This window comes from Coregonus lavaretus (assembly GCF_964263955.1).
Source record: "Coregonus lavaretus genome assembly, chromosome: 13".
Lineage (NCBI taxonomy): Eukaryota > Metazoa > Chordata > Actinopteri > Salmoniformes > Salmonidae > Coregonus > Coregonus lavaretus.
In genome coordinates this window covers 6384157-6410876 of record NC_140000.1, presented here as the reverse complement: position 1 = coordinate 6410876, position 26720 = coordinate 6384157, and the positions used below count along the sequence as shown (strand labels likewise).

The following is a 26720-nucleotide window of genomic DNA, read 5'->3' as shown; positions in this document are numbered from 1 at the left end:
CAAGGAGAGAGCATAAATTTACTGTAACATTTCTGTGAACAAGCCCATGCAGGGCGAAAACAAAATATTGCACACACTTGCGTATCTACGACCATTACACAACACCACGGGCCAAACTGGTACGTCAAGCAGCATCTCTGTGAATGGAGTTCCTTTGTTCCATCATGATGAAAAGTAACAGGCTGCTCACTTTCTTCCACACGGTTGGGCTCAATCAGGGCCCCTCTAAATCAAAGACATGCCAGTCTGTTACAAAGCCTTTCACAAATATCCTCGGCTGTCCCCAACTACTGTGGGAAAATCTAAACACTAATGTAGAGACAATGTTTGCACGACCGATGCAGTCAAAACAAGTGAAGGAGGGAGTGACTCTGATTACGATGAAAGCCTCTGTAGCTCAGCTGGTAGAGCACGGCGCTTGTAACGCCAAGGTAGTGGGTTCGATCCCCGGGACCACCCATACACAAAAATGTATGCACGCATGACTGTAAGTCGCTTTGGATAAAAGCGTCTGCTAAATGGCATATTATTATTATTATATTATAAAGCAGAGCTCTCAGATCCTGTTTCAGAGCTGCTCTTCCTCTCATTGTAAATTCCCTGGTTCTTCCTTTTTTCACGCCTCAGCGGTTCAGCCTCTGTCTGGTTCGACCCTGCTGTCCCTTGTGTACAGCCTTGGGTATTCTTGCTTCATTGGTATACCAGGTGCTTCCCAAGGTACTGTCCCCAAGATTCTAAACCAAACTGTCACTCTCCCAGTCTGGCACAAAAGGTTTTGTTTAGTTTATTTTGCCAGTTTCACAACTGCCTTAATAAGTTAATGTGGGGTCGGTAGAATACCAGTTTCTCCTATATCATCTGCTTCGGGGGATGGTGTTGACCATAGAGTTTTATAGCCTTTCTTCTGAGATCTCAGAAGTGGCGTCTGGGTGTCCATGTCCCTTAGAGCATCTTTGCTAGCTGAGCGGAAGTGTCTCTGTGTCCAGCCGTACACCACACAGTTCAGAAGGCCTTGAGAGGATGAGGTGAAGGCCTGGGATGAGGAAGACGAAGTAGAAGTTAAGAAATGGACTGAGGAGGAGGTTGCACACGGCTTGGATGTAGGTTTCGGAGCAGCTGGCAGTTTTACCTGTAAGATGTACAGAACGACGCCCACAACTCCCTCCACTGATTTCAGGTTGTACAGAATCATGGCTGCCAGGAAGACGGCTGAAATGGAAGGGTAAATAAGGCAATATATCAAAAAGGAGAATGTGATTTTCAGATGCTACAAATCATTTATCAAGCCCGGGGGGGCCCTAGGATTCTGAGCTGGGTGAACAGTACTGTAGTTACCTGGGCCCCAACAGAAGAGGAAGACAGAGGGGTAGAGGAGCATGTGTCGGTCCAGAACACGAAGCGACGCCCACTGCCTGTCGCCTAGGAAACCACTAGAGGTCACACAACGTCTGTAAACAGTGCGGGCTTTTCCCATGAGCACCTGGTGTAGACGAAAGACGTGTGAAGCCAAGATATGTTTGAGTAAAATAAATATAGTATTGTAACCATGGGATATGTTGACTCACCACAATGCCAACAAAGGTGAGGAGGAAGGCTGCCAGGAAGACAGCAATACTGTACATGTGTAGCAGGTGGCAAGCTGAGTCCACCTCCATCTGGTTGAAGTCAGTAGACATGAAGAGTGCCTCTGTGTGCATTAGAAGGCACCTAATATGCAGGGAGAGGGACGTTAGTCAAACCGTTATGTACTTCAAAGTAAAAGAGACGTATAAAAAACATTACAAATTATGATTAAATCATATTAATTGACCAAACATATAGCACAGAAGTGCTTGATATGAATTCTGATTGCCTCACTAAAACCCCAAACCTTATTGACCCATAATGAACTCTCCCCGTGGTAATATTCCTACTATGATGCATGCTACAGACCTACTTGTAAGGCTGGCTGAAGTTTGTGTAACAGTGGTCCATGTTTCCTGTTACAAACACTGGCAGCATCAGCAGCACGGGGAGGACACTGGGAGGAGAAACGGGGACAGGACATTTAGCATACTCCCTCTATTGCATGCATAATGACATCTACTGAACTTGAAATAGGTCAAGCATATACTGTTTCTGTGAAAAAGTCAATGCTTACCATGACAGGACTGCAGCAATCTTGCTGAAAGTGCTCAGTTTGGTGACGCACTTCAACAAAACAGAGGCCAGATTTTAACCAAACAGTTGAATATGGGGAATTACAGACAACCAAATGTGTCAGACATCAAAACGTTAATAATTTGTCAGGTGGCACCTACTTGGGCTGGGTATCCATTAAGGCTCCTGTAGAATTTGTTATTTAGCCCAGAGTAGAGGGTCCATATGTAGTTCAATGTGTAGAAGAACGAGGTCATATACAGCATCTGATAAAAGACAGGGGTTCCCCATCAGTGGTCATCATGAATCAACCAACATTTACTTATATTTTAGTGGTGAGAAGAGTGGTATGATGTACCAATGGAATGATGTTCCCTATCTGCTTATCCATGGAGATTAGACATCTATGACCATCATTGGTTTTGTTGTGGGGTTATACAGTGGGGAAAAAAAGTATTTAGTCAGCCACCAATTGTGCAAGTTCTCCCACTTAAAAAGATGAGAGAGGCCTGTAATTTTCATCATAGGTACATGTCAACTATGACAGACAAATTGAGAAGAAAAAAATCCAGAAAATCACATTGTAGGATTTTCAATGAATTTATTTGCAAATTATGGTGGAAAATCAGTATTTGGTCACCTACAAACAAGCAAGATTTCTGGCTCTCACACGCCTGTAACTTCTTCTTTAAGAGGCTCCTCTGTCCTCCACTCGTTACCTGTATTAATGGCACCTGTTTGAACTTGTTATCAGTATAAAAGACACCTGTCCACAACCTCAAACAGTCACACTCCAAACTCCACTATGGCCAAGACCAAAGAGCTGTCAAAGGACACCAGAAACAAAATTGTAGACCTGCACCAGGCTGGGAAGACTGAATCTGCAATAGGTAAGCAGCTTGGTTTGAAGAAATCAACTGTGGGAGCAATTATTAGGAAATGGAAGACATACAAGACCACTGATAATCTCCCTCGATCTGGGGCTCCACGCAAGATCTCACCCCCGTGGGGTCAAAATGATCACAAGAAAGGTGAGCAAAAATCCCAGAACCACACGGGGGGACCTAGTGAATGACCTGCAGAGAGCTGGGACCAAAGTAACAAAGCCTACCATCAGTAACACACTACGCCGCCAGGGACTCAAATCCTGCAGTGCCAGACGTGTCCCCCTGCTTAAGCCAGTACATGTCCAGGCCCGTCTGAAGTTTGCTAGAGTGTATTTGGATGATCCAGAAGAGGATTGGGAGAATGTCATATGGTCAGATGAAACCAAAATAGAACTTTTTGGTAAAAACTCAACTCGTCGTGTTTGGAGGACAAAGAATGCTGAGTTGCATCCAAATAACACCATACCTACTGTGAAGCATGGGGGTGGAAACATCATGCTTTGGGGCTGTTTTTCTGCAAAGGGACCAGGACGACTGATCCGTGTAAAGGAAAGAATGAATGGGGCCATGTATCGTGAGATTTTGAGTGAAAACCTCCTTCCATCAGCAAGGGCATTGAAGATGAAACGTGGCTGGGTCTTTCAGCATGACAATGATCCCAAACACACCGCCCGGGCAACGAAGGAGTGGCTTCGTAAGAAGCATTTCAAGGTCCTGGAGTGGCCTAGCCAGTCTCCATATCTCAACCCCATAGAAAATCTTTGGAGGGAGTTGAAAGTCTGTGTTGCCCAGCGACAGCCCCAAAACATCACTGCTCTAGAGGAGATCTGCATGGAGGAATGGGCCAAAATACCAGCAACAGTGTGTGAAAACCTTGTGAAGACTTACAGAAAAATGTTTGACCTGTGTCATTGCCAACAAAGGGTATATAACAAAGTATTGAGAAACCTTTGTTATTGACCAAATACTTATTTTCCACCATAATTTGCAAATAAATTCATAAAAAAATCCTACAATGTGATTTTCTGGATTTTTTGTCTGTCATAGTTGACGTGTACCTATGATGAAAATTACAGGCCTCTCTCATCTTTTTAAGTGGGAGAACTTGCACAATTGGTGGCTGACTAAATACTTTTTTTCCCCACTGTTTATCATTTTCCCTTTTGGCATAGAATAGTACAAGGGAAATGGGTCAGCCACATCCAGACTACTTTGTCCTGATCTAACAGAATTCAATTGAAGAGGCGTCAAATTGGGCTAGATTTACTGCTCTACTTCATTTGGACCTGATCTAGAGCTGGCTTGGTCAACTACTTCTTATATTGAAACGTTAAGTCAGCTCTTACTGTAATTGAATGGATTATATGTCTGTGTCCAAACCTGTTCAACGATGTGTAGGTTGTAGCAGGTGGCATGGCTATCACAGTCCTGGGTGAACAGTACTGCTCCTATCAGCCAGCTGACAGCCAGCAGCAAGTCTGTCACACTCAGTAAGAACAATGGCTGCATCTGCAGAGGAGGTAGTATCGGGCATTGTTTTGGAGTTAAAATGGAGTCTAAATCACAGTCATTGTATTGTAGGTAGGTTAATAATATTGTTATTATTATTATTATTAACAAAAACAACAACCGATTGGATTTATATAGCACCTTTCTACCAACTAAGGTAGGGTAAAATTATATGCTTAAATGCGGAAACACTTAAAACCAACTGTAGATGGGATCATCTGTAGTGTTAGTAACTAACCTCAGGTGTCCTTATGAGGTGTTGGAAAGTTGCATAAACAATTATGGAACCTGAACCGACAATGCTGCAAATAACAAAAAAACTGATTGGGAAGAGCCCTCAATTTGACCTGTGTGATCACCAGATTGTACAATTACAAAGAGGTTTGTAAAAAAAATTAAAATCATAATAATGTAAATGCTGTGCCCTGCTTACCTTAGCACTGCCATAATCAACTGGATCCATCTGACTGCAAAGTACACCTTTACAGGGTAAAGGTGTTGATTAGAAACCAAAACAGTCATATACTGTATATCCCTACCTGCAGAGGGCGAGGCAGATCCTATAACACTTCTCTGGTCAATTGAGAATAATAATCTCATCCACTTTATTAAGTGCGAGAGGGTGGTTCCACCTCCCACCCCCCAAAAGCCATGCTGCAGACACATGTGGCAACGATGTAGCTACAACTAAGAAATGCATATTGCTGTCCACTGTACAGTAGTTTAAATACGGGACAACTGCAAATTAATAATCACAATACTTAATAAATACTTAATAAATTACTCACAACAGTCCAGTCCTCAGGCGTTGTTGTGTTTTGCTCCGTGTTGTTTGAGACATCATGCAAGACGAAATTTAACATGTTTTTTAAATTCTAATACTTAACTCAAGTGCAGAATATATATATGTCGTTCCCAAAACATTCAGCCAGTTTAAAACAACAGAGACTAGTTGTGATTTAGGCTGAGTAACCTAGACACGCACGGATCCAACACTGAAGTCGTTGTACAGTAGCCGAACAACACATAGAACGCAGGGCGCGCTCACTCTCCATTTGACCTAACCGGTTTATGCTTCGTCACATGACCGCAACATGTGTAGCCATTCATCATGGCTGGTTTCATAATGTTATCATTTCCATTAGGGAACATCCCGTAGCCTATTAACTATGGAGGACTAAAAGTGCCACAATTAAATAAATAAATACACCATTAAATAATTACTTAAATGTGTCATTAATTAATTAAAATTAGAATTAAATACATAAATGTGTTATTAAATGTGTCATTAATTAATTCAAATACCGATTCATTTTATGTAAAATACATATATAATAATTTCACTATTTACATTTACATTTCATGGTCCTGCGTTGGAGTGCTTCCTGAATTACTTAAAACTGTCAAACTGACCCATCAAAAGTTGGTAGGCGGAACCTAACGCCTGATTGGTTACCCTCTGCATCAAGCCAAGACAAATCAATTCCGGATAATGTCAGCAGGTCCTGCTTCTACATCCTCTGCTAAGTTTAAAATGTCTCTAACCAACTCCCTGGAAAGTTCACGGAGATCCTCCATTGTCTCTATCCAGGTTGGCCTACTCTACTTCAGACCAAAGCAATGGATCAGACTAGATTCGCGTTAGCCCCGCCCACTGACTTTGATGGGTCAGTTTGACAGTTTTAAGTAATTCATGAATCACTGCAATGCAGGATCATGAAATGTAAATGTAAATAGTGAAATAATTATATATGTATTTTACATAAAATGAATCGGTATTTGAATTAATTAATGATACATTTAATTACACATTTATGTATTTAATTCTAATTTTAATTAATTAATGACACATTTAAGTAATTATTTAATGGTGTATTCATTTATTTAATTGTGGCACTTTTAGTCCTCCATAATTAACCCTTGTTGTTTTCATTTAAAGTCACCACTTTACCCTACAATAACCATGGCCATGACAAAAATAAGCTGCATCAGTGTGAAAAATATTCACTGAGTGCACAAAACATTAAGAACCGGTGCGCCTAGCACCTACAACCACACCCCATTCAAAGGCACTCAATCTTTCGTGTTGCCCATTCACCCTCTGAATGCCACACATACACAATCCATGTCTCAATCATCTCAAGGTTTAAAAATCCTCCTTTAACCTGTCTCCTCCCCTTCATCTACACTGACTGATATGGATTTGTAGTCCTCTGTAGCTCAATTGGTAGAGCATGGCGCTTGTAACGCCAGGGTAGTGGGTTCGATCCCCGGGACCACCCATACGTAAAAATATATGCACACATGACTGTAAGTCGCTTTGGATAAAAGCGTCTGCTAATTGGCATATTATATTATAACAAGTGCCATCAATAAGGGATCATAGCTTTCACCTGGACTCACCTGGTCAGTCTGTCATGGAAAGAGAAGCCCTTAAGAAAAAAGACTGCAGTCAGAGTGCAGTATCAAATCATATCAAATTGTATTGGTCACATACACATATTTAGCAGATGTTATTGCGTATAACTGCAGTATAACTAGTTAGAGTGCAGTACACTGCAGTATGCTGCAAATACTGCCTCCAAAATAACCGTTTTTTTACTGCAGTAATATAGCAGTGACACTTCAGTTTTTCTGCAATTACTATGTCCAAAATACCACAGTTAACTGCAGTTACTGCACTTTTACTGCAGTTTCAAAACGGCATTTTTTTTTTTAGGGAGGTTTTCATAATATTTTGTAAGAAATAAAGGGCCAACAGGGAGATTATTTACATGTTTTATATTTCCTCCATCTGTGTTTTCCCATAGTTGTCTGTTCTGCTAACATTTCAATTTTTTAAATCAATCATGTTGGAAAACTGTATGTATGTATATATCCCCAGCTAGCTGCAGTTGGTAATAACACCTTGAGATACAAATCTTCTTTCCTGTTAAACATTTTAATTTTAAACCTGCAATACTCATTCATCATGCACATGTTTATTAAAGCATAATAACAACAAATAAATATACAGTCGGAACAATTATTTAAACAAAAATATTTCTCCAAATAAAATCTGACGTTTAAAATGAAACAACTTTTCAAAAATAATCAGGCTACTTGAAACTCCGGAACCAAGAAGATTATTATAAATCTCTACTTTTGACCATCAGTGGGCAGGTGTCATTATTAAATGTAGGTTCTAGACAAAGTTATTTGAGCCAATGCTGACTGGTTTGATTATTCAACATACACTCAGTGGCCAGTTTATTAGGTATACCCTGTTCAAAAAAATGGTTTGCTTCTACAGACAGTGTGTCATGTGGCCGTGGTTGTGGCTGAGTGCACAAAACATTAAGAACACCTGCTCTTTCCATGACATTGACTGACCAGGTAAATCCAGGTGAAAGCTACAGTATGATCCCTTGTTGATGTCACTTGTTAAATCCACTTCAATCAGTGTAGATGAAGGAGAGGAGACAGGTTAAAGAAGGTTTTTAACTCTTGAGAAAATTGAGAAACAGATTGTGTATGTGTGCCATTCATAGGGTGAATTGGCAAGACAAAAGATTTAAGTGCCTTTGAACAGGGTATGGTAGTAGGTGCCAGGCACACCGGTTTGTGTCAAGAATTGCAACACTACTGGGTTTTTTAGGCTGAATAATTTCCTGTGTGTATCAAGAATGGTCCACCACCCAAAGGACATCCAGCCAACTTGACACAACTGTGGGAAGCATTGGAGTCAACATGGGCCAGCATCCCTATGGAACGCTTTCGACACCTTATAGAGTCCATGCCCCAACGAATTGTGGCTCAATATTAGGAAGGTGTTCTTAATGCTTTGTACACCCAGTGTATAAAGCAGGCAGACAGGCATCGAGGCATTCAGTTACTGTTCGATTGAACTTTAGAATGGGCAAAATGAGTGACCTAAGCGACTTTGAGCGTGGAATGATCGTCAGTGCCAGGCGCGCCGATTCCAGTATCTCAGAAACGTCCGGCCTCCTGGGCTTATTACGCACCACAGTGTCTAGGGTTTACAGAGAATGGTGCGTCAAACAAAAAACATCCAGTCAGCGGCAGTCCTATGGGCGAAAACAGCTCGTTGATGAGAGGTCGAAGGAGAATGGCAAGAATCGTGCAAGCTAAAAGGCGGGCCCACAAACAGGCAAATAACGGCGCAGTACAACAGTGGTGTGCAGAACGGCATCTTGGAGCGCACAACTCATCGGTCCTTGTCACGGATGGGCTATTGCAGCGTGAGTCCATGGCCCTATAATGTCTGGTGTCAATGATAAAGGCTGGTGGCAGTGGTGTAATGGTGTGGGGAATGTTTTCCCTTGATACCAATTGAGCAACGTTTCCATGCCCCGAAGAATTCAGGCTGTTCTGGAGGCAAAGTGGCGCCCAACCCGGTACTAGATGGGTGTACCTAATAAACTGGACACTGAGTGTATAATACAATCAGATGGATATTGTTGATGAAAATCATAGTGAATGTGATCCTCCTTAAGAATATCTGTTGGAGTTTTGGTTATGATTGATTCAACTATGCAATTATTTTCAGTTAACAAACATTTAGGAAAATAACCAACATCAGAAATGACTACATGACAAATAAAATGTAGACAAATATCGATGCCAAAACACCAAGGGACATCTGATTTCTTCTCCCACCTGTGTAGAGAAGAATGGTGCCATTAGTTATGTGATATAACCATTTCTCATGTCAGTCTTGATAATTATCTTATACAATAAGTATAATCAGTGGAGCACACATTAAGGTTGGTATCTTCCTGTATTAGAATGAATTAATAGACACTGTCATGCATTTTGATACTAAAATGCTTTCTAGAAGCTCACGGCTCGTACCGTTCTGAACCAGCATGCCCTCAGTGACGGATAGGGAGCCGTTGTTAGGGGCTGGATCTATCTGCAGCAGCTTGCACATTAGAGGGTAGATGTGGACACTGTCAAAGGGCTCGGACAGATAACTCTTCTTGAAATCTGGTCCAAAAGCACGGAAGATGGTCTTCATGTCCATTTCGTCCATGTGGAATCCATGATCTCCTTTGTTCACGTAGACGATCAACCGCTGTTGAAATTATATGCATATTATAATATATATATTTTAAAAAAAATCTGATATTTTTACTTTACCATTTTTTACTTTATACATAGCATATGACGTGTCTTAAAAGTTAATACCGGTACCTACCGAGTTTAAGTTGAAACCTAGATCAGCAATGACAATAATAGGCTGTATTCTGTCATTCTTTGACAAATGAAAGTTCTCTGGCATATCTTCCTTCTTGTAGACTGTGAGGTTTGGGGCCTTCATGAGAGCATCATAAACCTGCTGTTCCTTTCCTTTCCTTGGTGTGATCATGCCAAACCCGCCGTAGTCAAGGAGCTCAAAATAAACCGTGTTGAATAAATTCAGGTATTTAGAGAGGATTATCTCATCTACAAGAGGTCTTTTTTTAACGGTGGTCATGCCATGGTCAGAGGTGATGATGACGTTAAGGTTATCAGTCAAACCATCTCGCTGGATGGCCTCCCTCAGGTATCCAATGGTGCGGTCAATCTGCTTTATTATGGTTTTCCTGTCAGGATGGTCTGGTCCTTTGGCATGACCCACGTTGTCAGGCTCTCCATAGTACAGAGTCACAAAGTCAAAATCTTCTTCGGTGAACCAGCTCAACACAGTGTCAATATTCTGACGCCACTCTGTTTCGTTATCATCTTGTTGACCTGGTTCCTCAACCAGCGCCCGGTTTACACATTGACCACTGTAGTTGGCTGCTCCTCCTGGAAATAAAAAGGAACCTGTTTTCAGGCCCTGAAACAGAAGAAAAGGTACAGTGGGGAAAAAAAGTATTTAGTCAGCCACCAATTGTGCAAATTCTCCCACTTAAAAAGATGAGAGAGGCCTGTAATTTTAATTATAGGTACACGTCAACTATGACAGACAAATTGAGAAAAGAAAATCCAGAAAATTGCATTGTAGGATTTTTAATGAATTTATTTGCAAATTATGGTGGAAAATAAGTATTTGGTCACCTACAAACAAGCAAGATTTCTGGCTCTCACAGACCTGTAACTTCTTCTTTAAGAGGCTCCTCTGTCCTCCATTCGTTACCTGTATTAATGGCACCTGTTTGAACTTGTTATCAGTATAAAAGACACCTGTCCACAACCTCAAACAGTCACACTCCAAACTCCACTATGGCCAAGACCAAAGAGCTGTCAAAGGACACCAGAAACAAAATTATAGACCTGCACCAGGCTGGGAAGACTGAATCTGCAATAGGTAAGCAGCTTGGTTTGAAGAAATCAACTGTGGGAGCAATTATTAGGAAATGGAAGACATACAAGACCACTGATAATCTCCCTCGATCTGGGGCTCCACGCAAGATCTCACCCCGTGGGGTCAAAATGATCACAAGAACGGTGAGCAAAAATCCCAGAACCACACGGGGGGACCTAGTGAATGACCTGCAGAGAGCTGGGACCAAAGTAACAAAGCCTACCATCAGTAACACACTACGCCGCCAGGGACTCAAATCCTGCAGTGCCAGACGTGTCCCCCTGCTTAAGCCAGTACATGTCCAGGCCCGTCTGAAGTTTGCTAGAGTGCATTTGGATGATCCAGAAGAGGATTGGGAGAATGTCATATGGTCAGATGAAACCAAAATATAACTTTTTGGTAAAAACTCAACTCGTCGTGTTTGGAGGACAAAGAATGCTGAGTTGCATCCAAAGAACACCATACCTACTGTGAAGCATGGGGGTGGAAACATCATGCTTTGGGGCTGTTTTTCTGCAAAGGGACCATGACGACTGATCCGTGTAAAGGAAAGAATGAATGGGGCCATGTATCGTGAGATTTTGAGTGAAAACCTCCTTCCATCAGCAAGGGCATTGAAGATGAAACGTGGCTGGGTCTTTCAGCATGACAATGATCCCAAACACACCGCCCGGGCAACGAAGGAGTGGCTTCGTAAGAAGCATTTCAAGGTCCTGGAGTGGCCTAGCCAGTCTCCAGATCTCAACCCCATAGAAAATCTTTGGAGGGAGTTGAAAGTCTGTGTTGCCCAGCGACAGCCCCAAAACATCACTGCTCTAGAGGAGATCTGCATGGAGGAATGGGCCAAAATACCAGCAACAGTGTGTGAAAACCTTGTGAAGACTTACAGAAAACATTTGACCTGTGTCATTGCCAACAAAGAGTATATAACAAAGTATTGAGAAACTTTTGTTATTGACCAAATACTTATTTTCCACCATAATTTGCAAATAAATTCATAAAAAATCCTACAATGTGATTTTCTGGAGAAAAAAAATCTAATTTTGTCTGTCATAGTTGACGTGTACCTATGATGAAAATTACAGGCCTCTCTCATCTTTTTAAGTGGGAGAACTTGCACAATTGGTGGCTGACTAAATACTTTTTTCCCCCACTGTATGGACATTGACCAGTTAATATGGGCTAATGTATGTATGCTTCTAATATAAGGGTGTAGTAGGGGGTCTCCAAGGTTAACTTTAATCAGAGCTACTTCATTCACTTAAATATAAGTCTGACAGCAGTTTCTGTAGCTGTCAGTAGGAGGACTGTAAGGTAACTCTGCATATTTGACCCAATATTTTATTTCCAGGATCAAATCATGACCAGTTCCTCACCTGGTTCTGTGCTGTAATCCACAACGGCAAGGCTCCATTGTCCCACCACTCAGACCTCTTCAAGGTAGCTTTATGGCCGACTTTCTGATGAGTTGTGGAATTAAACATCATATTGTGAACAACTCCATGATCCTCTATCCATCTCCCTGTGAGAGATATGAGAAGAAAAGATCATGATATCTAAATATTTGCTGATGCCAGCAACCTTCCAGGTTTAATTGTCTTTTCGTCATGACATTATGATAAACAGTATCCAAAACCTCAGTGCTGTGTCTTATCAAGGATATCAAAGAAGGCGTTTACAACTTTAATTGCTGTACTATAATTATTTGAAAATATTTCATGGAATTTAGATAGCATATCATTGTCAAATAAGATAACATTTAGAAATTGGTCTGTAGATTTGCGGGGTTTTCCTGCATTAACAAATGAAAACAGAAGGTGATTTCCATTTCTCAGGAATAGCACTAAGCACTAGGGTCAGATTAAAGTGTGGTCAATTGCCCAGAAATAAAGTAAGCAGGAAGTTTGAAGAGATTTGTATTTAAATAATTAGGACCCAAAGGATATGTTTATGCCCATATACAGTGGGGAAAAAAAGTATTTAGTCAGCCACCAATTGTGCAAGTTCTCCCACTTAAAAAGATGAGAGAGGCCTGTAATTTTCATCATAGGTACACGTCAACTATGACAGACAAATTGAGAAAAAGAAATCCAGAAAATCACATTGTAGGATTTTTTATGAATTTATTTGCAAATTATGGTGGAAAATAAGTATTTGGTCACCTACAAACAAGCAAGAGTTCTGGCTCTCACAGACCTGTAACTTCTTCTTTAAGAGGCTCCTCTGTCCTCCACTCGTTACCTGTATTAATGGCACCTGTTTGAACTTGTTATCAGTATTTAATGACACCTGTCCACAACCTCAAACAGTCACACTCCAAACTCCACTATGGCCAAGACCAAAGAGCTGTCAAAGGACACCAGAAACAAAATTGTAGACCTGCACCAGGCTGGGAAGACTGAATCTGCAATAGGTAAGCAGCTTGGTTTGAAGAAATCAACTGTGGGAGCAATTATTAGGAAATGGAAGACATACAAGACCACTGATAATCTCCCTCGATCTGGGGCTCCACGCAAGATCTCACCCCGTGGGGTCAAAATGATCACAAGAACGGTGAGCAAAAATCCCAGAACCACACGGGGGGACCTAGTGAATAACCTGCAGAGAGCTGGGACCAAAGTAACAAAGCCTACCATCAGTAACACACTACGCCGCCAGGGACTCAAATCCTGAGTGTCCCCCTGCTTAAGCCAGTACATGTCCAGGCCCGTCTGAAGTTTGCTAGAGTGCATTTGTATGATCCAGAAGAGGATTGGGAGAATGTCATATGGTCAGATGAAACCAAAATAGAACTTTTTGGTAAAAACTCAACTTGTCGTGTTTGGAGGACAAAGAATGCTGAGTTGCATCCAAAGAACACCATACCTACTGTGAAGCATGGGGGTGGAAACATCATGCTTTGGGGCTGTTTTTCTGCAAAGGGACCAGGACGACTGATTCGTGTAAAGGAAAGAATGAATGGGGCCATGTATCGTGAGATTTTGAGTGAAAACCTCCTTCCATCAGCAAGGGCATTGAAGATGAAACGTGGCTGGGTCTTTCAGCATGACAATGATCCCAAACACACCGCCCGGGCAACGAAGGAGTGGCTTCGTAAGAAGCATTTCAAGGTCCTGGAGTGGCCTAGCCAGTCTCCAGATCTCAACCCCATAGAAAATATTTGTAGGGAGTTGAAAGTCTGTGTTGCCCAGCGACAGCCCCAAAACATCACTGCTCTAGAGGAGATCTGCATGGAGGAATGGGCCAAAATACCAGCAACAGTGTGTGAAAACCTTGTGAAGACTTACAGAAAACGTTTGACCTGTGTCATTGCCAACAAAGGGTATATAACAAAGTATTGAGAAACTTTTGTTATTGACCAAATACTTATTTTCCACCATAATTTGCAAATAAATTCATAAAAAATCCTACAATGTGATTTTCTGGAATTTCTTTTCTCATTTTGTCTGTCATAGTTGACGTGTACCTATGATGGAAATTACAGGCCTCTCTCATCTTTTTAAGTGGGAGAACATGCACAATTGGTGGCTGACTAAATACTTTTCCCCCCACTGTACAGTGTACATATTAGATTGTGCTAAAACATTACATTTTAGCAGACACTGTTATCCAGAGCAATTAGGGTTAACACATTTTTCACCTAGTCAGCTCGGGGATTTGAACCAGTGACCTTTCGGTTACTGGCCCAACGCTCTTAAACACTAGGCTACTTGTCGCCCAGAACACTGGCAAGTGAGGCTACTTTGTAATGTGAGTGAGATCATGGTCAGGATTGGGTTTTTCTGGGCACACACCACAAACAAAACTGTTTTTATGAAAAACTGGGAATATTTGGCCAAAGAAATCAATTGGCAATAATCCATCTACTACGCTACATTTGACTTTGAAACCACATTTGAAACAGTAACTTGGGCCCGTATTCACATTTTACCCAAGGAAATACTTCTTATTTTTTATATGTACCTGATTGAGTACTTCAAACAAGCAGCTCAAATGCATGCAAAAAGTCAATAGCATTTTGTAACTCTTATGCCTTACCAGTTATGGTGGTGAAGTGAGATGGGGACGTCATGGTGATAGCTGGAGGGGTGATGTACTTTGCCTTCACTCCATCTTCCACTAACTTGTCCATGTGAGGGGTGTCTACGTCTTGATCATAGTCCCATCGGAAACCATCAAAGGAGATCACTAGCAACTTGTTGTGTGTCTCCTTGTTCAATGGTTTGCACTCTACACTGAGAAGAACTGCCATTCCCAAATACAACTCCAACCACATCTTGTCTTGTTTTGTCTGCACTAACTAATCCTGTTGGGCTCAATGGTTTTAATTTATAGTCATCGTTGTGGTCAGGAAGATAGCATATGTTCTGAGTGATATCTTCAAAGGACAAACCTTGAACGTGCCTTGCTTTTATGGACAGGAGGGGTGTTATCAATTGTTATCTGAAGAGAGATTCCACCTAAGATGCCTATAAATTAGTCTGTGGACCCAAGAGTGTCATTAACCCAAGACTAAGATCTGTCTACTCAGGTACTCAGCATAGAAGTAGAGTTATCTTTAGTTGAGAGTTAAGTAATGGGTCATGTAATGATGCTCTTAATATCATGCCAGAGCCCAGAGGTTAAAAGTACCACCCCTAGGGTGCCACCTTTGCTGTCCAAAATGCTTCACCAACAGCTTGTGTCCAAGGCAATCCACCTTATCAACAAAACAATAAAACATGACCCTGAAAATGACAATTAACTATTAACTTTTCTAAAATCAATCTACTCCATTGTACATGACAGTAATCTTATCTAGGTGACCTCAGGAGGTGTCCCAACCCATTAGGGGTTACCAGCAGGTGAAAGCCACCACCAGGTTGCCAAGCAGGTGACTTTGCTGATAGCTGATTTATTGAGGAAAAGTTTACTTTGTATGATTGTGATTTGCGGTTCTCTCACCTAGCTACCTTAAAATGAATCAATTAACTGTAGTCGCTCTGGAGCTATAGGAGGACGGGCTCATTGTAATGGCTGGAAATGAATTCATGGAACGGTATCAAACCAATCAAATATATGGAAACCACATGTTTGACTCCGTTCCATTTACTTCATTCCAGCCATTACAATGCGCCATCCTCCTTTAACTCCTCCCACCAGCCTCCACTGCTCTGGATGAGTGTCTGCTAAATGACTCAAATGTACAGTAAATGTAATTAACTGCAAGGCTGCCTTTTTCATGCCAAAGACTAGCAAATTATTTTAAAGTCTAATGAGCTTTTGTAACTGTAACTGATCAAAAAGCAGTCCACATCTCAAACAACACAATGCCACAGACTTCTCACGTTTTGAGGGAGCGTGCAATTGGCATGCTGACTGCAGGAATGCCCACCAGAGCTGTTGCCAGAGAATTGAATGTTAATTTCTCTACCATAAGCCACCTCCAACATCGTTTTAGAGAATTTGTCAGTAGTCCAAACTGCCTCACAACCGCAGACCAAGTGTAAGGCATCGTGTGGGCGGGCAGTTTGCTGATGTCAACATTGTGAACAGAGTGCCCCATGGTGGAGGTGGGGCTTTTTGGTATAGGCAGGCATAAGCTTCGGACAACGAACACAATTGCATTTTATTGATGGCAATTTGAACGCACAGAGATAACGTGACTGTCTTGTTTTGCACGCTTTGTACCAAAAAATTAAATGCTGTACGACAGGATCTTTCTAAACGTAGCTCTTTATTGCTTGATAGCCCAGTAGCCTGATCTGGCATCCATGACACTGAAGTAACGTGCTCCCGCTAGCTTATGTGTGATTCCATCTAGTGTTGTAAGGGGTAATGGGGGCGTTTGATAGCCTTGTTCAAGTCTCTTGGGTGGAGACATACTCTGAGCTTTCCTGTCACTAACGCGTTGACCCAATCTGTTGGTTCTGTAACCTTGGTGACGATGTGAGATTGCTCCATGCTCTCCAACTCTTTCTTCAGATAGGCGCGGAGAGCAAGGGGAAACTTTCTCTGTGGGTAGACCACAGCAGTTGCGTGAATGGTACATTCTCCTGGGAATAGTCCTATTCCTGTAAAAAAACATCAGCAAACTCCTCCATGACATTCTGTCTCTACTGGTGCTGTCACTGATAAAACTAGCTTGATGAGGTCAATTTAAGACCTAGCACTGCGGGTGCTCGAGTGTCAACAATGTAAAAGTCCAACATCATGTCACTTTCCTTGTATTTCCATTTGAAAGTGCATGTGCCTTTTACTGGGAGCTGTTCACCACCATAACCAGTCAGTCTGTGCGTGATGGGCCATAGCTCACACTCAGATGTCAAGCTGCAGTACTTATTCAGAGGAATAATGTTTACTTGTGCACCAGTGTCTAGTTTGAACTTTGCCTTGTGTTCCTATCTCAATGTCAGCAAAGGCTTGCTCTGTCTCTGATATTTGACTTTTCTGTGTCACTGAATCAATAAACAGTTCATCAGCATTTTACTCTTTGATTGACATTTCATATTCACTCACTGTGTGTACTGTTTTCCCACGGTAAGCTCTGCACACTTTTGCAAAGTGATTCCATTTTCCACATTTAGTACACTGTTTACCTTTAGCTGGGCAATTTCCCTGTTCGCCATGCACTTTGTACCCACAATATCCACATGTTTTGGGGCGTCTCTCTCCGTTCTGAAACGCGCTCTCTGGGCACCGGAGGTGTGCTCTTATGTCTGCCAGACTGCGTGCGCTGCTTGTTCACGTGATGCGCTCGTGCTGCCGCCCGAAATGGTTTTCATCTGAACCTGTGCCAGCTAGTGAAATCTGGCTATGTCGATAGCTTTGTCCAGCGTTAGCTCAGACCCAACATTCAAAAGTTTCTCTCTCACTCGCGGTGAGTGTATTCCAAATACAATATGGTCCCTGACCATCTCATCCTTGTTCGCATAATCACAGTCTTTCACAAGCAGACGCAGCTCAGTCACAAACTGTTCAAACGATTCGCTAGCTCCCTGTACTTTCTCATGGAATTTGTACCTAGCGAAAATCTAATTGGTCTTTGGCACAACATATGCTTCAAAACGATCGTAGTATGTTTTCAGTGCCTTTGATTCAGCCTCGGTATGTGTCCATGTGTTGTAAATGTCTCTCCCTTTTTCACCGATCCAGAGGAGCAGGTAGCTGCAATTTTCCTCTTCTCTTTCCTTCAGAGGACCCGTGAACATTAGCTCCACATACTGTTTGAATTTACGCCATGCATCGGGTAAGTTTGTAGACCCCCAGTCCATTCGAGGTGAAGGAACTCCAGCAAAATCCATATTTTAGTCATTTTACTCTTGCACGCTTTGTACAAAATAATAAAATGCAGTACCACAGGATCTTTCTAAATGTAGCTCTTTATTAGCTAGTTATAACTGGCATGTTCACGTGTCTCTGCCTCGGCCATGATCAACTGAAAAATGACCTCACGACCTGGATGGTCTTAACCAATCATAGCGCAGTATGACACAGGTAGAATGCAACCAATTACAATTCCGTATGTTGATACATGAATATTACAGTGACGAGATCCTGAGGCCCATTGTCGTGCCATTCATCCGCCGCTATCACCTCATGTTCTATATCGTGGAGCTCTGCCCCATAGGGGAGCTCTGCTCCTATTGGTTTACCCACTGCCCTAAGGCAGCATCAGCCTGAGACAAAATTATGCACACACCTGCAGCCAATAGGAGTACAGGTGTCCCTATAAGAGGGGATGCCTCCCCTCAATCAGCCTCCCTTTATCTTCAGCGACTGGAGAAGACAAGAAGAGAAGACTCAGGACGAAGAAAACGCTGTCGAATTTCCAGATCTTCGACGTCGTCCTAAAATGAGCACACCTGGAGATTTTCCACCCCCAAAAGCTATTTTCAGAGCTCAATGCCGCTGTTCTTCCATGGCAACTACGGACCCCCACGACTTATGTTTCGTGTGTTTGGGTGCGCAGCATGCCAAGGACGGAACCGGCGTTCCCCCTAATTGCGCCTCCTGCGCCCTCCTTCCTTTGAAGGAGAGGAAGCAGCGCTGGGCGTTTTTTTGGGAGGATATTCCCTTAGAGGATGTGCTCTCGATACTAGCCTCTGCTTCTGAGGCATCATCTGAGGGCGCCGAATCTGAGGATGACAAGGAGAGAGGAGAGGAGATGGATATTCCATCGGAACAATCCGCCCCTCTGACCCAAACCTTTAAGACCCCCTTTCCATTGGGAAGTGAGAGGTCTTGCAGCTCCTTGGGCGATGACGACACAGGCTCTGATACCTCAGTAGCCCTGTCCTTCGCAGCAGCCTCTCTACGCTCGGATTTTCCTGGGCTCGTTGAGCGGGCTGCTAACCGACTAGAGATAGCGCTGCCCTTCATTCCCCCCGCTGCGGAGGTGGATATGATGGAAGGCGGACCCTATTCTCGGCCGAGGAAGGCAGCTGAGCCATTGGCTCCAGCCATGCCTTCACTCAGCAAATATGTCGAGGGCTCATGGGAGGCACCTCTAGCAGCGCGTTCGCCTGCTAAGATGTACACGCTACAAAAACCGTCTACCTCCAACGCCCCCAGTAGATCTTCTACAGTGAGGCGGCGTGCCAGGCGTCAGACGTCAGCCGCAAGCAGCAGGCAAGCGGGCCCCGCCCCCCCAGCAGCACCCATGGCTACGATGATTCCGCCAGCGAGGGAGGTGTTCATGAAGTCGCCCTGGCAACACCCTAAGGGGACGCAGAAGAGACGACGCCAATGACGGGACGAGGGGGAGAGAATGGGAGATGGCTCGTCGTGGGATACGATTGAGCCTACTGTTCGGGGTATGGAGGGAAATGCTTGTTCTATATCGTGGAGCTCCGCCCCATATGGGAGCTCTGCTCCTATTGGTTTACCCACTGCCCTAAGGCAGCATCAGCCTGAGACAAAATTATGCACACACCTGCAGCCAATAGGAGTACAGGTGTCCCTATAAGAGGGGATGCCTCCCCTCAATCTGCCTCCCTTTATCTTCAGCGACTGGACTAGACTGAAGAGCCAAGAAGAGACGAAGAAGCACGAAGAAGACTCAGGACGAAAACGCTGTTGATCTCCAGTCATCAACGTCGTCTAAATGAGCACACCGGGAGATTTCCCACCCCCAAAAGCTATTTTCAGAGCTCAGTGCAGATGCTCTTCCATGGCGGCCGGTGACCACCACGACCTATGTTTCGTGTGTTTGGGGTCCCAGCATGCCAAAGAAGGCGTCTGCAGTCCCCCGAATTGCGCCTCCTGCGCCCTCCTTTCTTTGAAGGAGAGGAAGCAGCGTTGGGCGTTTTTCAGGGAGGACATCCCCCTTGAGGATGTGTTGTCAATACTAGCCTCTGCTTCAGAGGCGTCGTCTGACGGCGCAGACTCGGGGGAAGATAGGGACTTTGAGGAGGGGTCTGGCATTCCGATGGAACTGTCAGACCCCATCCCTCATACTTTCAAGCCCCCCTTTCCTTTGGATAGCGAGAGGGCTTGTAGTCCCTATAGCGAAGAGGATACGAGCTCTGAGAAATCAGAAGCTCTGTCTTTCGCTGCAGCCTCTCTGAGGTCGGATTTTCCGGGTCTCATTGAGAGAGCTGCCAGACGTCTGGACATAAAGCTGCCCCCTCTTCCCTCCGCACCGGAGGTTGATATGATGGAGGGCGGACCTTATTCCAGGCCAAGGAGGGCGGCAGAGCCAGTGGCTCCTGCCATGCCTTCTTTGGCTAGGTACGTCGAGGGCTCGTGGGAGGCACCTTTAGCGGGCGTTCGCCGGTTAAAGCGTACCTCCCATTCACGAGAGTGGAGGGAAGGTTCCAGGGTCAGGGAATCCCCAGGTTAGAGAGCGCCATGGCGGCGTATCTCGTACCGGGTTCGAGTCCTTGGCCCTCTTCCAAGAAGGCCACGTTGCCATCACAGAAGGACCGTCTCACAGCATTGCTGTTAGAGAAGTCCTTCAGTTTGGGAGCCCAAGCTGTAGCAGCAGCTAATAATATTGCCCTCTTGGCGGCCGCTCTGTCCCGTTTAACCACGGGTAAGACAGAGCTGGTACCGGAGGAGGTGGAGGAGGCGTCCAGGATTTCTGGTGCCATACTTCACCTAACACAGGCGTCTGCAGTCTGCGCGGGGAGGTCCATGGCCACTTCGGTGGTCGGGGAACGACACCTCTGGTTGTCTTTGACTTCCATGAAAGAGGCAGACAGGACGTCTTTATTGAACGCCCCCCTCTCTGACGACGGCCTCTTTGGGGTCGCTGTCAAAGAGGCGACGGAGAGGTTCTCTAAACTGGAGGAGGACAAGAAGCAGCTGGCCAAGCACCTGCCATTGGCAGGGCGACTGGGCCCGGCACCGTCACAGAGGCCATCTACCTCCGCCCCTCAGAGTAGACAGGGATCTACAGCGAGGCGGCGTACTCGGCGTCATTCGGCGGCTGCAGGCAGCAAGGGAACGGGCCCCGCCCTTCCAGCAGCCACGGTAGCCCCGTTACAGCCGACGAGGGAGGTGGTGAGGACGCCGACCTGGCCTCCCAAGGGAGGCAAGATGAGGCGCACATGACGGGACGCGGGGGAGAGAATAGAGGATCCGTCGACATTGAACGTGTCCACTGTTCCCCCCCACCCTTCGGTTGAAGGGATGGGTGATGTGATTGCTATTGTTGATGTGTTCAATAAAGAGTTGGCTCCACCTGACTTTGTCAAAAAAGAGCCCCTTTTCCATAATACGTCCGAGAGCATTCAAATCTCACCCTCTCTTCCTTACCACTCTAAGAGCCGTTTAGCCCACCGAGGGTGCGTTGCTGAACAGGCACTCAGAGTAGGTACACATAACACTTCAAGTATAAGAAGTGCCCTACATGGCAGGCAGCAGTCTCGGTCAGATTCTGACATGATGACGCAGCCGCTATTTGGGGATGGCGCACTATCACAGACTAAGGTCTCTGTTAGTACGAGCCAGACCCATGCTGCGTTCACGGAGGGCCGGATTACTAAGGTTATGGGAATAACCAACGTATCGGCTTCTCTGACAAAACGAGCTAGTACTCACCACACTGAGTGTGAATCAACCCACCAGGGGTGCAGAGTTGAACACACACAGAAGGTGAAGGTTAAGAGGGTATCAAGGCGCCGCCTTGTTTTACCTCATAGAGACCTCATATTACAGACTCCTAGGAGTACTGTAGTGAAGGGCTCTAATAGCGAATTGCAGTCACCTAAGATGACGCGATCGCTTGCTGGGGATGGTGCCCTGTCGCAGGCTGTGGCCTCGGTCAGTGCAATTCAGACCCGCGATGCGTTCAAGGAGGGCAGGAATACGACGGTTACGAGTTTAACCGATGTTTCTGCTCCTCTTTCTCTTTCCGAACGCATTGATGGTTCCTCTCCCTTTCTCGGGATGCCCACCTTGGGCTGTTCCACCACTTCAGTGTTGGGGAACAGTGGCAGTAAGGGCCATAGAGGAATACAGGTCCTTCCTACTGAATGCACCACAGCTTCGCGCTCAGCCGCTTTCTCTGCATTGCTGGCAGTGGCGAAGAAGCTGTACCCTCTCACGCTGGCTAGAACAGACGTTGCAGAAGGGTTATGCTCTCCAATTCCATCGGACCCCACCCCCGTTCAGGGGAGTGGTGGAGACGGTGATGAAAACGCCCGAAAAAGTGGCCGCTCTGGTTTCAGAGATTACGGAACTTTTGGCGAAGGAGGCGGTCACAGTAGTTCCCCAGGAGCAAAGGAACAAGGGGCTATATTCGCCCTATTTCCTGGTGCCCAAAAAGACGGGGGGAGTGAGGCCGATATTGGATTTACGCATTCTCAACGAGAGCGTAACCAAACGGCCCTTCCGAATGCTAACGACAAAACGTCTGCTGGAATGTGTCCAGAGAGGGGACTTTTGTACGAGCATAGACCTAAAGGATGCGTACTTTCATGTGCCGGTTCAGCCGCGTCACAGGAAGTTTCTGCGGTTCGCCTTTCAAGGGGTGGCATACGAATACACGAGGATGCCATTTGGGTACGCCCTGGCACCTTGTACATTTTCCAAGTGTGTGGAGGCGGCATTGGAACCGTTGCGTCGTCAGGGGATACGGCTACTAGCCTAACTGGACGATCTACTGGTTCTCGCCCCGTCAGCAGAGCTGGCGATCACTCACACAACACAGACAGTGATTCATCTCACAAGTCTGGGGTTCGCTGTGAATTGGAAAAAGAGCGCGCCCTGGCCCACTCATCAGATTGTCTACCTGGGGATACAGCTAGACACTGTGAGGATGAGGGCTCGAATTTCGGACCCCCGAAGGGTAGCCTTGTTGCTAGCCCTGAGGAAGTGTCGTCCGAATCACACGGTGACGGCGCTGTCGATCATGTCACTTTTGGGTCTCATGTCGTCAGCCCACTCTGTGGTTCCGCTGGGACTCCTGCATATGCGCAGGATGCAGCGATGGTTCGCCCAACTAAGACTAGACCCATTGCGTCAACGTCATCGTTGGTGGTGGTTCCACTCTCGCTCAGTGCAGATCTGAACTATTGGAGAAACCCGCGCGTTCTTACGCACGGAGTCCCGATAGGCAAGGTGTCCTCCTACATCCCAGTGTTAACAGACGCGTCTCTGACGGGATGGGGAGGGACATGTCAGACTCAAGCGATAGGAGGTGTGTGGCCTCTTTCGAGTCGCCACATCAACCTCTTGGAGTTGGAAACGGTTCGACTGGTTCTGACCCACTTCGCGTCTACCCTTCGGGGTCGCAATGTGCTGGTCTGGTCAGACAACCGGACCACAGTAGCTCACATAAATCGCCAGGGAGGAGTCAGGTCTCCTGCTCTCCATCGGGCGGCAGAGGAATTGTGGCTGTGGGCTCACGAGCACCTTCGCTCATTGAGAGCAGCACACATTCCGGGCTACTTGAACGTAGGAGCAGACCTCATGTCAAGAGGGGGTCCTCGAGACGACGAGTGGTGTCTGCATCCGGACATTGTTCTCAAAATTTGGGAACAGTTCGGGAGAGCCGAATGTCCTCTATGGTTCTCTCTGAGGGAACAGGACGAACCGCCACTAGGAAGAGACGCTTTTGCGCACCAACCGTGGCCGAGAGTTCTTCTGTATGCATTCCCTCCGCTGTCCTGCATTCTCCCACTGTTAGCCAGGGTGAGGTCAGGAGGGCTGTCAGTGATACTGATAGCCCCCGATCGCCCAGGGGCTCCTTGGTTTGCGGAGATGAGTCAGATGTTGATTGCGCCACCTTGGCCAATTCCACATCGACGGGACGTGTTGTCTCAGGCGGGGGGCACGATAGGGCGATTGCCCATAATCGGCCAACCACTGAAGGCCTGGCTGCTGAGAGGGACAGGCTAGAGTGCCGTGGGTTATCTGATGCAGTGATCAGGACCATACAGGGTTCACGTGCCAGTTCCACTTCTAAGATGTATGCCAGTAGATGGAACGTGTTTTCACGATGGTGTGTCACACAAGGTGTAGACCCCATGAGCTGTCAGGTGGAGTATTCTCTCTTTTCTACAGCTTATGTTTGATAAGCAGCGATCGCCCGCCACCATTAAGGTGTTTGCAGCAGCGATTTCAGCTTGTCATGAGGGGTTTGGCAGAGACAATGTCTTTAGCCACCCTCTAGTGAAACGTTTCCTATTAGGAACGCGGCGACTTAGGCCAACACCTAGAGTCACGCTTCCTCAGTGGGATTTGGCTTTGGTACTCGAAGCGCTATGTAAGTCGCCGTTCGAGCCATTGAATCAAATACCCCTCAAGATGCTGTCTATGAAGACAGCACTGTTGCTCGCTTTGACTACAGCTAAGCGTGTCAGTGATTTGTGTGCTCTTTCGACGAGACCTGACTGCCTGGCCATCAATGGTGACCTGAGCAGAGCGGTGTTACGTCCTAACCCGGCATTTGTGCCGAAGGTTATTAGGAGTTCATATACAGTGGGGAAAAAAAGTATTTAGTCAGCCACCAATTGTGCAAGTTCTCCCACTTAAAAAGATGAGAGAGGCCTGTAATTTTCATCATAGGTACACGTCAACTATGACAGACAAATTGAGAAAAAGAAATCCAGAAAATCACATTGTAGGATTTTTAATGAATTTATTTGCAAATTATGGTGGAAAATAAGTATTTGGTCACCTACAAACAAGCAAGATTTCTGGCTCTCACAGACCTGTAACTTCTTCTTTAAGAGGCTCCTCTGTCCTCCACTCGTTACCTGTATTAATGGCACCTGTTTGAACTTGTTATCAGTATAAAAGACACCTGTCCACAACCTCAAACAGTCACACTCCAAACTCCACTATGGCCAAGACCAAAGAGCTGTCAAAGGACACCAGAAACAAAATTGTAGACCTGCACCAGGCTGGGAAGACTGAATCTGCAATAGGTAAGCAGCTTGGTTTGAAGAAATCAACTGTGGGAGCAATTATTAGGAAATGGAAGACATACAAGACCACTGATAATCTCCCTCGATCTGGGGCTCCACGCAAGATCTCACCCCGTGGGGTCAAAATGATCACAAGAACGGTGAGCAAAAATCCCAGAACCACACGGGGGGACCTAGTGAATGACCTGCAGAGAGCTGGGACCAAAGTAACAAAGCCTACCATCAGTAACACACTACGCTGCCAGGGACTCAAATGCTGCAGTGACAGACGTGTCCCCCTGCGTAAGCCAGTACATGTCCAGGCCCGTCAGAAGTTTGCTAGAGTGCATTTGGATGATCCAGAAGAGGATTGGGAGAATGTCATATGGTCAGATGAAACCAAAATAGAACTGCTCTAGAGGAGATCTGCATGGAGGAATGGGCCAAAATACCAGCAACAGTGTGTGAAAACCTTGTGAAGACTTACAGAAAACGTTTGACCTGTGTCATTGCCAACAAAGGGTATATAACAAAGTATTGAGAAACTTTTGTTATTGACCAAATACTTATTTTCCACCATAATTTGCAAATAAATTCATTAAAAATCCTACAATGTGATTTTCAGGAAAAACAATTCTCATTTTGTCTGTCATAGTTGACGTGTACCTATGATGAAAATTACAGGCCTCTCTCATCTTTTTAAGTGGGAGAACTTGCACAATTGGTGGCTGACTAAATACTTTTTTTCCCCACTGTAGATCACAGACCGTGGAGCTGTGGGCGTTTTCTCCTCCTCCTCATAGAGAGAGGAGTGAGGAAAAGCTCCATCGCCTGTGCCCAGTACACACCTTGGCGTGTTACGTCGAGCGCACAGCAGCGATTAGCTCATCGCCTCAGCTGTTTGTGTGTCACGGTGTGGCTGCACTAGGTAGACCACTTTCGAAACAGCGTCTGTCTCATTGGCTTTGTGAAGGCATTGAGACAGCTTATGAGGCAGCGGGGCGACAGTTGCCTCAGGGTATCAGAGCTCACTCCACTCGTGGAGTAGCAGCTTCTACTGCCCTTTTCAGAGGAACAGGGGTAGAGGATATATGTAGAGCGGCGTCTTGGTCGACACCGTCTCCATTTATCCGTTTCTATCTCTTGGATACGTCTTCTAACTCTTTGGCTCAGTCTGTACTCAGCGTGGCTGAAGGGAGACTTTGAGCTAGGAGGAGAGGAATGCAGGACTGTAGAGACAAGGTCTCTATCAGGTCCGCTTCTGATAGAAGGACATATTTTTGACATGACTCCTGACTGACAGGTTCAGTACAGTAGAAGGCATGTAGGTTGACAGAGTGTGACGTCATCTATCTGCTTGTTCAGAATAGTATGGGTCATGTTCTGGGATCTGCCCACTAATCTCTGGGGTTCCATTGAGTAAGTGGGGCGGCCTACCGTGTTCACAATGTAGAGTGACACTTTTGTGTCATTCCATTAGTGACTGGTAGTGATGTATCAGAATAGTGAGGTATCATCTATCTGCTAGTACAGATTAGTATGGCCGGTATTCTTTTG

At 45.2% G+C, this 26720-nt stretch overlaps 2 protein-coding genes across 2 annotated transcripts; both read right to left on the bottom strand.

Annotated features, from left to right (window-relative positions):
• Positions 1–17: 17 nt before the first annotated feature.
• On the bottom strand, positions 18–5727 carry LOC311140781 (transmembrane protein 116-like). Its single transcript, XM_084176004.1, has 11 exons — positions 5324–5727; positions 4969–5015; positions 4770–4837; positions 4407–4582; positions 2301–2405; positions 2141–2190; positions 1937–2020; positions 1566–1707; positions 1336–1480; positions 1130–1209; positions 18–1033 (listed from the first exon to the last, which is right to left on the bottom strand). Exons 1-11 carry the CDS (start codon positions 5396–5398, stop codon positions 818–820), a joined length of 1188 nt encoding a protein of 395 aa, XP_084032130.1. The 5' UTR covers positions 5399–5727; the 3' UTR covers positions 18–817.
• A 677-nt stretch (positions 5728–6404) lies between these two features.
• Positions 6405–17894, bottom strand: LOC311140632 (ectonucleotide pyrophosphatase/phosphodiesterase family member 7-like). The gene is made up of 5 exons (XM_084175771.1): positions 14866–17894; positions 12204–12349; positions 9736–10359; positions 9390–9612; positions 6405–9194 (listed from the first exon to the last, which is right to left on the bottom strand). The coding sequence occupies exons 1-5, from the start codon at positions 15101–15103 to the stop codon at positions 9124–9126; spliced, it is 1302 nt and encodes a 433-aa protein (XP_084031897.1). The 5' UTR covers positions 15104–17894; the 3' UTR covers positions 6405–9123.
• Between the last annotated feature and the right edge of the window lie 8826 nt (positions 17895–26720).

What these genes read in the sequence shown, in the direction of transcription:
- LOC311140632 (XM_084175771.1), bottom strand. Translation starts at nt 15,103, where the DNA reads ATGTGGTTGGAGTTGTATTTGGGAATGGCAGTTCTTCTCAGTGTAGAG. An exon ending in GGATTACAGCACAGAACCAG is followed by an intron (nt 10,360 to 12,203) that starts GTGAGGAACTGG and finishes CTTCTGTTTCAG; the next exon opens with GGCCTGAAAACAGGTTCCTT. An exon ending in GGGCATGCTGGTTCAGAACG is followed by an intron (nt 9,195 to 9,389) that starts GTACGAGCCGTG and finishes TTCTCTACACAG; the next exon opens with GTGGGAGAAGAAATCAGATG.
- LOC311140781 (XM_084176004.1), bottom strand. Translation starts at nt 5,398, where the DNA reads ATGTTAAATTTCGTCTTGCATGATGTCTCAAACAACACGGAGCAAAAC. An exon ending in TTAATGGATACCCAGCCCAA is followed by an intron (nt 2,191 to 2,300) that starts GTAGGTGCCACC and finishes GTTTTGTTGAAG; the next exon opens with TGCGTCACCAAACTGAGCAC. An exon ending in AACTTCAGCCAGCCTTACAA is followed by an intron (nt 1,708 to 1,936) that starts GTAGGTCTGTAG and finishes CCTGCATATTAG; the next exon opens with GTGCCTTCTAATGCACACAG.